This window comes from Austrofundulus limnaeus, unplaced genomic scaffold (assembly GCF_001266775.1).
Source record: "Austrofundulus limnaeus strain Quisiro unplaced genomic scaffold, Austrofundulus_limnaeus-1.0 Scaffold401, whole genome shotgun sequence".
NCBI classification, from domain to species: Eukaryota; Metazoa; Chordata; class Actinopteri; order Cyprinodontiformes; family Rivulidae; genus Austrofundulus; species Austrofundulus limnaeus.
Window position 1 is genome coordinate 269,132 of NW_013952803.1, and position 10,906 is coordinate 280,037.

The 10,906-nt window shown below is 38.1% G+C and overlaps 1 protein-coding gene across 7 annotated transcripts in view; it reads right to left on the reverse strand.

Moving 5' to 3' along the window:
• Nucleotides 1-1,651: 1,651 nt before the first annotated feature.
• The window catches only part of LOC106528734 (tumor protein D54), a 43,972-nt gene continuing 34,717 nt past the window's right edge, over nucleotides 1,652-10,906 (reverse strand). For 2 of the 7 annotated variants that reach the window (XM_014023972.1, XM_014023974.1), the window contains 5 exons: nucleotides 9,827-9,928; nucleotides 7,266-7,292; nucleotides 5,071-5,112; nucleotides 4,415-4,463; nucleotides 1,652-4,330 (listed from right to left, as the gene is read on the reverse strand). In XM_014023972.1, coding sequence (XP_013879426.1) covers nucleotides 4,244-4,330; nucleotides 4,415-4,463; nucleotides 5,071-5,112; nucleotides 7,266-7,292; nucleotides 9,827-9,928 — 307 coding nt within the window. In that variant the 3' untranslated portion in view covers nucleotides 1,652-4,243. Of the gene's footprint in view, nucleotides 4,331-4,414; nucleotides 4,464-5,070; nucleotides 5,116-7,265; nucleotides 7,293-9,826; nucleotides 9,929-10,906 lie in introns of all 7 variants that reach the window. The other 5 variants (XM_014023971.1, XM_014023973.1, XM_014023976.1 and 2 more) reach the window with 3 other exon arrangements.

A 10,906-nucleotide genomic window follows, 5' to 3' on the forward strand; every position in this document is an offset into this window, starting at 1 on the left:
AAAGCTCATGACCATAGATGAGGGTAGGAACGTAGATCCTACCCTCATCTAATGTCCTTTAATTCACACTAAATATACTTCAGTTTTATAATGTGCTGAATTATAAAATCAGCTATTTGTGGTCGAACAACTGAAAACACAAACAAAACAATTCTTTGTGCCTACAGGCATGATTTGATCAGAACAAAATTTTGCAACCAAAAGTAAAATAATAATAATAATATATAATAAAAAACTGAGGCGATAAACAGAATTCTAGTTATTTAATATTAAATCTGTAACAGCTCACAAACAAAGGTTTCAAAAGATAAAAATATAATATAAATGATTTAGGAGGAGTTGTTGGCAGCCSTTTTCTCTCTTTAAGTGCCAAGAAATAAAAGAAAGCTATCAGACTGAGCCAACTTTAAACAAATCTGTTTTTGTCCCTGCACAGTGGAGCAGTGGTTACAGCTGTCTTCTCTCAGCAAAAGGTTTGCAGGTTTGAATCCCTGCTGCAACAGTTCTGGGTGCAGTTGACATGTTCTCTCTGTGCAGGTGTGGGTTGTCTCCCACAGGTCAAAAACATGCTGTGCCTAATAACTCAATTATCCCTGCGGTTGAAAGTGTCCCTGTGATGGACAGAAGACATGTCCAGGGTGTCCCCTCAGTGGTTCACACCAGTGACCCGGAGAGAAAGAAACAGATAAAGGATGGATATTACTTTAGTGATGATTTTAACTTTTAAAACATAATTTAATACAGTGAATTTGAATGTTAAAGTTTTAAGATAAGATATCCAGTTCAGCTCAGAGCTCTTTTGTTTACACCAAGAAAGTTTTATTTTGAAACATTGTGCTGGTCCTCAGTCCATTTTAGTTTAAGTTGACTTCATTTTGAAAGCTCTATTAAATTATTATTTTTTATTTATAACACTGTAAAATACACAAGTTAGAAAGACGGCATTTTTATTTGTGGACCGGTATTTTTAAAAATAACCTTTATTTATAACAAAACCTTAAATTTCAGCCTGAAACTCGTTTATAAAAATGCCTGGGATTAAAAAAATAAAATTAAATAAAAACAGGACTCATTTGTTCTTTAAAGTGCCTGTGACATCAAATTTTTATAATAAATATGATTTTTTTGGAAAGATAACATTGGTAACATATTGTAAAATAAATTTTACACTGCTGAGATGAAGTTGAGATATTTGCAGATGAAGTAACAGGAAGTGATGTCAAAGGGGAACGTCTGCATGTGATCAGAGCGTTGTTAACAGCTAACAACAGACTATAGAGAAGAATCTGGTGTTTTTTTAGAATTTTTTGAGTTGCTGTCAAAGAGAGATGAAGAGTTAAAATATAAAAAACATTGTTTCAATAAACAAAGACCAGAGTTCATTTTATCAATGAGTTCCCCTTTGATGTCACTTCCTGTTTCATTTTGGCTGAACCAAGTTCAAAAGAAAACAGGCCAGTTATGTGGCAAAATTGGTAAAATCATGTGTATTATGGTAATTTTCTTCAGTATAAAGATGTTTTCTTTGACTTTTTGTATTTGAAGGATAGGCATGTCACAGGCACTTTAAATTTAACACTTAAGTCCAACTAATTTACCATAAACCTTCCATATTTATTTTAAAAGACCAAATTTGAAAGAGAAACCTATATTTTCTTTTAAAGGAATGCTTTATTGATATCCAAACACAACAAAAATCAAAACTCTTTCATTCATTGTGAAGCAAACAAATCAGATTCCAGTTAAAACTCAACAAGACCAGGACCCCGTCCCAAAAAAAAAAAAAAAAAAAAAAAAAAAAAAAAAAAAAAGAAATAAAGATCTTCTGTTGTTTCTGCACACAGGCTGAACTCCCATCATCCTCGACCAGCTGTCAATCAAAGAAGTTGATCAAACACAGCTGCATCAAACACCAGCTTCACCTGTAACAATTTTCATCCATGTCGAGTTTTTCTGCCAACTCAGCAGCTAGGAGTTCCTCAGTATTTCATTTTGGAACCACTCTTGTGGATGAACTGATTTCCACTAAACTGAGTGAGATTCTGTAACAGACGATTAAATGTTGGCATCTTGAACTGGTGGCAGAATATTTGTACAATCTTAGAAATCCTCCTAACGTCCATCTCTGCAGACAGAAGGAAGAAGAAACTAAAGGAACTAAAAAAATAAAAATAAAAAATAAACATATCAAACTAGAAAATAAAGGAGTTCTGAGACTGAAGCAGGTTTTTGTTTCAAAGCTGCAGTTTTCATTTTGATCTGAAACATTAAAAGCTCCGTTCTTCTCCGTTAATATGAGTATACGTGGATTTACAAAAGTTATTTTTATATCAGTGACTCTATGGATTAATGAATAAAGCACTCATGCAGCTGGAGACAGATGAATAAAGCTGAGCGACTGAAGCTGATGGCTGAGAGGTTTTCAATTAGATTTTTTTGGCAAAAGATGACAGAAATATCTAGAAATCACCTTCATGTCTAATTTCTCTATTTGTTAATTTAAATAGAGTTGCAGGAAGATATCCAAAATGTGTCTATTGGTTTAATTCATTAATAATTCACTCACAGAAATAAACAAACATAAACCATAAAAATGTAACTTTCTTTGACAGAAAAATGCCCAAAAAACAAAACAAAACAAAAACATCCAAGTTCAAGACTGTGATTTTAGTGGCATGAATCTTCAAACCCTTTTGAAATGATTTAGTGTAAAAGCTAAAAATAAACATCTTACCTGCTGCTGATCTTTTTCAGAGCAGGTTTATTTTAAAGAGGTTCCAGTTTAATTCTGACAGAAGAGGAGCTAATGGCTGATCTGAACACAGCTCAGGGCAGAGTGGATTGTTACTGTTTCCACCGGCTCCAGTCAACATTTCACTGTCGGTTACTCCAAGTGTTTCACAACTTTTACTGTTTTCAGTCATGGGAAGCTCGAACCCAAATGGACTTTATCAGGGGCGTCTCCAGAGAACTGAGCTTGACTTTACACCTGCAGGGAGCTCTCTGGCAGGAAACCGGTCCAAAACACAACAATGATAAAATAAAACCTGTCTTCATTTTTAATGTATTCTCCAGAAGATTAGATCATAAACCTGCAGGTGGGCACTGAGGTGGGCAACAAAATAACATGCAAAAACACTTCCTGCTACTTTTGATGATTCCACTTCGGCCAAAGCTGTGTTTGAACTGGCCGTTAGCTCATCAGTCATGAGATTGTTTAGGAATCCATCTACAACAGGTAAGCTGTTTACGCTTATTTTTCACACAGAAACATATCAAAGCAGAGTTTAAAGATTAGTTTGGCCTCACACGGTGGCATTCAGACAGTTGTTGGCAACGTTGGAGCTTTGTGTGAGTGGTCAGACGTGTTCATGCTAAAGGATGGCAGAGTGAAGGAGGCGTGTTTCCTCCTCTACGAGCTGAATCAAGTGAAACGTTAAAGTGGAGACATGCAGCAGGTAGTGTACACAGCACTGCTAACAGCAGCCAAACCTGGGCTCAGAAACACRGTTGGAGTGGGTTTAAAGCATTTCCTGTCTTTAAAAAGCACTTAGTTGGAGTTAGTCTCAGAAACGTGAGTCCAGTTTGTCAAATGAAAGCAGCCTGACTGTGTTCCTTCTTATCTCGKGTTGGTTAGTGTTGTGGTTCTCGTCCCGCACCTTTTAACCCCTCAGACCCTGAGCACTACCACGTGGCAGCATCAATGACAATGTGCCATTTATATTTTTACATATTGATAAAAAGTATGTAAAAACATTATGCAAAGCAGTGAAAAATAGTTTATAATACAAAATGGTGGAGGAAGCGACCCCTGGTGGTTCCACTTGTTACACAAAGTTTGTACAACTGTTTGGGTGTTGAGTCAAACTAACCTCTTTAAAGAAAACAGGGGGGGTGATGTAACACCGACAGTGTGAGTATCATTTAGTTAGAAGACAGAAGAAAAAGGACAAAGATGAATCAGATTAAAGACCACACATGTCAAAGCTTTCAGGGTATTCCCTGTTTTATCTGGATTGAAGAAATAAAAGTGAGTATTTTCAGGTTTAGCAGAAGAACAGAAGCTGTGGGGTCAGCAGTGACAGGTCTGACAGGTCCAGGCTTGGACCTCCGCTTGCTGCGTTTACAGATCTTAGAGCTAAAGAGAGGAGGGGGAGGTCTGGGCTAGCGCTGCCGTCGGAGGTGAGAACGGTACAGTCAAAGGTCGTGAGAAGGATGGCTGCGAGGAGGAGGCCAGCTGTGCTCAGAACGGTGGGTTCTCCTGAGTGGGGGTGGTGTCAGTCGGGGAGCCCACAGCATCTCCGTTCCCTCTGGGGCCAACTACCTTGTACTAAACAGGAGGAAAAGATCGTAAGTAAAGTTCTGATTCCCAAATCCCAGAACCATAGACGGACCACCCTCCACCCTGACTCACCTTCAGGTTCCCCATTTTATCCTCAAAGGACTTGAATGTTGGAGAGTTTCTGTGTAGCAAAAAACAAAAACAGTTTTATTAAAGTGTTTTACTTTCATTACCATTATCAAACATTAAACGAGAGTCAAAAGTTTTCATTCCTCCTGGCTTCAATGGATTCTTCAGTTGAACAAAGTTTTAAGTAATACTTCTAAATAATAATGACTGATTGATTGATGATGACTTTATTGTCATTGTACGGACCACAATGAAATCACATTACAAAAGTGAAAATAATGTATTCAGCCCAGCAAGTGAATACAGAAGCAGAAGAGTTTCAGTTTAACATTTTCATGAAAGTCATTTGCTCTGTGTTCTTTGTTTCAGATTTTGAGACATCCAAAGAACCAGTTTCTGAATTTTAAATATTTCAAATTAAAAGAACAAGTTGTTTTGTTTTCATCAGGCAGTTAAGTGTACCATGCCTTGCAACAGTTTTAACACCTCGATTTTATAACATCGTTCTCTGTAAAAATAATAGAGTAATATTTGCTCCACATAATAGTTGATTTATTATTCACAAATAAAAAGCAGCACCAGGATAAAAACAAGTGTGAAAAAAGAAAAAAAACAATAACAGCACAAAGAGTACGTTGAGTATATTAGTGCTACTTTACCTCATGGCGGGCATACTTATAGAGTGACGAATGGAATAGTTGCTACTTTGTAAGCATTAAAGAGAGGAGAAAAAGTGCAATTGTTAAAGGACAAGAAGACAATAAAATACACTCATTCATTTAAAACAGTTAAACATAGGAGGAATGGTTTGATTCAGACCAGAAATGTGTGTACATGATGTGTTCATGACATGTACATGATGTGTTGATGTGTACAATGTGTGTCAATGGTGTGTACATGATGTATACAAGGTGTGTATATGATGCGTTGATGTGTACATGATGCACTGATGGTGTGTACATGATGCACTGATGGTGTGTACATGATGCACTGATGGTGTGTACATGATGCATCGATTGTGTAAAAATGATGCACTGATGGTGTGTATGAAGGACATTTTGTGTTCAATTAACTGAATATTAGATGCAGTATTGTATTTTATACTTTCTGGTCATTTCAGCCTTTAACGTTAAAGCAGACAAAGAGTTGGTGTGTCTTATCATGTGTTCTTTCTTTAGCCTAAACAAAAATGAGTTACGTTCTACTTCTGATGTAAAAGGTAACACCTCCAGGGGTGTAACTAKGAAGAGATGTACATTATAAGGTCAGTTCATTATTATAGTAGAAAGAAGTTGTTACTGTGTTGCAGAGTCTCTGCTCAGAGCAGAGCAGCTGTGTTTTGTTTTGGTTTAGCCCAAAGTCTTATGGTGAAGCTTGCTGAGTGCTGTATGAATCTGATTGGAGTCAGAAAATTGAGAATAAAGTTTTAAGAAGAAATCCAGTTGGATTCCTATTTATTCAGACATACCATTTTGAACAACACATTTTTCTACATGTACATGATGCATCAATGGTGTGTACATGATGTATGCCTGATGTATACATGATGCACTGTTGGTGTACATGATGTATCCGTCCAACACCAGAGGCTGTAAGCTGTGACATCATGAGTGCAGTAATGGCGTTATTAGTTAACTGCTTTCATTCAGAACAGGTGAGTATRCAGAGGAAGCCTTGTAGACATTAAACAGCATTACCAGCAGTTGAGAGGGGCACAATGTGTTTTTACACATGTTTTTATAGATATATTGTGGAACTGCTCAGCATGTGTGGTGTACAGGTGCCATAGTGACCCCGTGTGTTAAAAGTGGGCATGAGAGGGCATCAACACTTTTGTTTACATCACTGTTGGAGTTACAGCTGCCCACATCTAGGGTGGATTTTTAAACCCCATGATATCTGCGGCTGTCATCCAGACACAGGTATTGGACTCTTTTAGAACAACCTGTGCCACCATGCATTGTGTCTAAACAGCTGGTATCAGAGAAACTCGGGGACCATGAGGTCTTATTGGCTGCCTGTGACTCCAGGGAWTGCTCTATTTGAAGTGGTGCAGAAACAGGTGAGTGGGGTTTTATTGTCACCCCGAGGCACATCACTGAATCAGTGACATTTCATGTCCAAATGTTGTACCCCTGCAGAGACAKCATCCTGGTACACTCTTTAACTACTCATCCTCAAATAGCCCTAGTGTCTATGGRCTGCCTGAGTAGTGCTGACATCTTTCTATGGTCAGCAAGGCCAAACTCCCCCATGTGATTCATCAYTGTGGATGAAAACTCTGACCCCTCAGGCCTGAGGGTGTGCACACAGTGTATCTGTACTGTGCACCCCATTATWGACAAAGACTGTAATGATGTCACAAACAACTCTGCGAAGGAGAAAGAGAAGCACAGTGGAGTGGATGAGTGTCAGGAGGACCACTGCAGGACTGAAAGACTGAAGAAGAGTGACAGAATGGTGGTGAGATCAGTTGTGATGTTTGGTTTGGAGACGTTGGTTTTTAACAGACAGCAGGATGAACTGGAGGCGATAGAGATGTTCAGATCTTTATAGATAGAAACCAAACAGACAGGATGAAAAAAAGAGTCACCAGTTTGGAGACGATGTTAGAGTTTTGGACATATTGGACAAAGAATGTTGAATATGGAGCTACCAAGGCGGAGCAGAGATGAAGACTGGTTGATGGATGTGGTGAGAAGGATCTATAGAGGACTGAATATGYATGACTGAAGAGGATGCTGGGATAGTGGGACATAGAGACAGATAATCCTTTGTGGAGGACGGTCACTAAACGGAGTGGTCTTTGTGAGTTTGAAGATTAACCGTGTAATAAAGGACATGGTGACCTTACCTAAAGGAATTAGAGAAAGGCAGAGCTCTGCAGGTCAAACCAAGGCAGCAATTAAAAACAAGGAGATATTGTGAGACAAAAGCAGCAGCATCGGTACACAAACACCAACAACACTCGACAAAAACAAGACACTGCAGTGTTATCAGTAAATAAATACACCATATTTATTCATGTATAATACGATCTCGAGTAGGGCTGGGCGATATGGCCTAAAATCAATATCATGATTTATTGACCAGTTTACCTCACTAACGATAAATGCACGATAACTCTTACCACCCCCCACCACACACAAGTACACGGTATAATATAGTCATAACATTATACTCTGTGTCCATGTTCATAGTCACAGTTCACAGTTTAGATTTTGAACAGCTTTTCTGTAGTTTATAATTGTCATTTTAGTGTTTTTAACATATTTAATAAAAAAAAACATTTTTGGCAAGACTTGAGTGAGATATAGTCATACAAATATTTAACCATCTCCATATTACAACTATTCAGTGCAAACAGATTATGTATTACAATTTTATATTTAAAAATATACCAAATATGTCTTTCACACTGCACAAAATAACTTAAATACATTTTTTATTTGTTGGACTGACTGATTTCTCTATTAAAATATCTATTTCTTTCAAAAAGATTATATTATTTAGAGAGCTCATGTAATCATTTAATACTATACTTCGTATTCGATCATTTATTGAATCACAGGGCAGTTCAGTCACAGTATGGTTCTAAATATAAGCAAGCTATATTGTGAAAAATAAAATTTGTAGACATTTATGATAAATTACATAGCGGGAACATAGTGGGTTTTTTCTTTTGTCTTGTGGGAGGGGTAACACAAAGCGGAGACTCGTTTTTTCTATAATATGGGACAAACAAATATTTAACTGTTAGAGTTAATATTGTTTCATTAGAAGAACTGAAACAGCAGCTCTCAGAACAACTCAGCCTGTGTGCACCTCGCTCCCGTAACAGCGCTGTCGAGGAGAGGAGTTTGGTCACGCAAGCAAAGTTGGACATATCTGTTCGATAACAACGCTCTGAACACATAAACTTGTAGTGTGTTAGATTTTAGATACTAACGTCTCGGGTAGCTTGGGAGCAAAGTGTGGAGGACAGGATTTGTTCACTCAGGACAGGAGCTGCAGGCTGACTGGTGTTTATCCCAGACTGCTGCACCGACATCAGAAAGACCCGCCCTGCTCTGCTCTGATTGGATAAAGCTGTGGGGTTTGTTTGATTTGTTGAAAGCAGCATCTGTTTAAACCTGTATCAGACTGGGCAGCTTTAATGAAATCACAATAGAAAACAAGCAGGTTTCTTTTTTCCCTCATTTTTTAAATACGAGAATACCGACATGAGCAAAAGGACCTCGGTTATTGTCATAAATGTCGGTATCGGTTATTTTTCGGTTTATCGCCCGGGCCTAATCTTCATTTTTTGAGCTTAAAAAGCATAGAAAATCTGATCATCAATAACCCGTGTATAATACCACACACACACACACACACACACACACACACACACACACACACACACACACACACACACACACACACACACACACACACACACACACTTTATAGATGATTTTTAGGGTTAAATTTCTAGTTTTATACATGAATAAATACAGTAAGTTTCTTTCATCAGCAACCTGTTTATCATGTTTTTTGTGAATGAAACCAGTTTCATGAACATAGAAATCAACACATGACCAAACAGGTCGCAGAATGTAAGATAAATGTTGCTTTTTTTCTACACCGGTTAGTCAGAAAGAAACTAAAGACAGAATAACACAAAAAGGTTTGGAATCAAAGTATGCTAGTTTAACTCCTCTAACACAACTATAAACCAATAAAAAGGAACTTGTCTTCCATGTTGGCGAGCAGACAGACACTTCAGGATCTCTACACAACTACTGACAACTACTGATTAGAGAAGACATGAAGATGATCACAGGTCAGTTTGAAGAGAACAAACTTGCACCAAGAAAAAATGAGCAGTCAGCAGGTTCATAACTTCAGTTAACTCCAAACTAACAATGTGATGATCACTTCCTGCACAAAGCCAAGACAAGAGGTTTAAATAAGACAACACTTGGTGGCTCTATAACTCAAATGAACTACAGAGATAAGCTGTCTTAAATAAGAATATGTTAACCCAGCTGAAATCATCTGAATTACTGGAGCTGGAGTTTAAACTTGCATTACAAAATAAATAGTTGAACAAGTTTAATCTAAAATCCTGATGGATCATGTAAAACTCAGCATTAATTCCCATCACCTTCTGAGATTACACCTCTTTTCTCCTTGACCAGCAGGTCTATCACATGGATCTGTGAGCCCACTGTGTTCTTAACACACATTTAAAGACCTCACAAAGACCCTGCTAAGACCATTACAAGTTGTTGTCATTAAGTTTGGTGACTGTACTCATTTGTTCCAGAGTAAACAGGTGCAAGTGCATATGCCAATAAATCAATGCTGACTTCTCGTTTGTTCTTGTAGCCTAGCTAACACGTCAGCTGTTCAGGCTGTGCTGCACCGTACCTCATGTCGCCTAGCCTCCTGCTTATGGCTGTACCCATTGTGTTGAGAGCTGCACTCGTCTTCTGTCCCGCCTGGGAAAGAGTCTCCTGAGTCTTCTTGTATCTGCAGAGAGGAGACAGAGGGAGGAAGGACCGATGATTAAGCAAAAGTCAGAGGATGAAATGGCAGTAAAAAAGATTGTTGGTAAGAACAAATGTTGGAATATATAAAAACTGAGGATGCAAGACAGGAAACCAACAGTGGAGATGAGAATAAACAAGAAACCAAAGCAGATTTGTTATAAAAAAAACAATTCTTTTTAAAGGTTTAGGAGAATTTTCCCCTCATCTGCAAACAATTGAATGACAGCTAGGAGCAGGCAGGACAGAGGGAGGATTGTGCCGTGCTCCATGTGACCACAGGAGGGAACAGAACCAAACCAAACAACAAAAACCCAGATCGTCTGATATCTTCTTAAAAAGTATTTAACCCATAAGAACAGGGTGATGAAAAAATTGCATGGTTTTGACACTGAATTTATATAACCGTGGTTTRCCTTGAAATCAGGTTATTGGCTGAAGCCAACTCAGCACAGCAGCTTCTTCTTCTGGTGGTGTTTACTGGTGGCTAATAAACAACTTTATGGTGAAATATCTGCCAGCTCGTAGGGAGAAACGATCAGGACTGCCAGCTCCAAAAACCACAAAAAAAATCTCTCAGCTTGGCTCAGATTACTCCTGCTCTACCGAGAAGTAAATGTCACGTTGCTGCAAAGTGATATCAGTACTGTGTTATCACAACACTGTGTGCGTAGAAATACATGATGCGTAATACCGGTATTAGTGCATCCTGACAACTTCAAGCAGGGGTCTGTGCAGTACATAAGTGGAGTTACTCGTAGGGCTGTGTATTGGCAAGAATTTGGCGATACGATACATATCATGACAGAGGGGTCACGATACGATATATCGCGATATATCCCGATATATTTCGATACTGTAAACAAGGCGATATATTGCGATATTTTTGGTCCAAAAATTCTATTAAATAAAAACCTCTTACTGGGGGAAAAAAAAAACGAAAAAAAAAAAAACGAAAAAA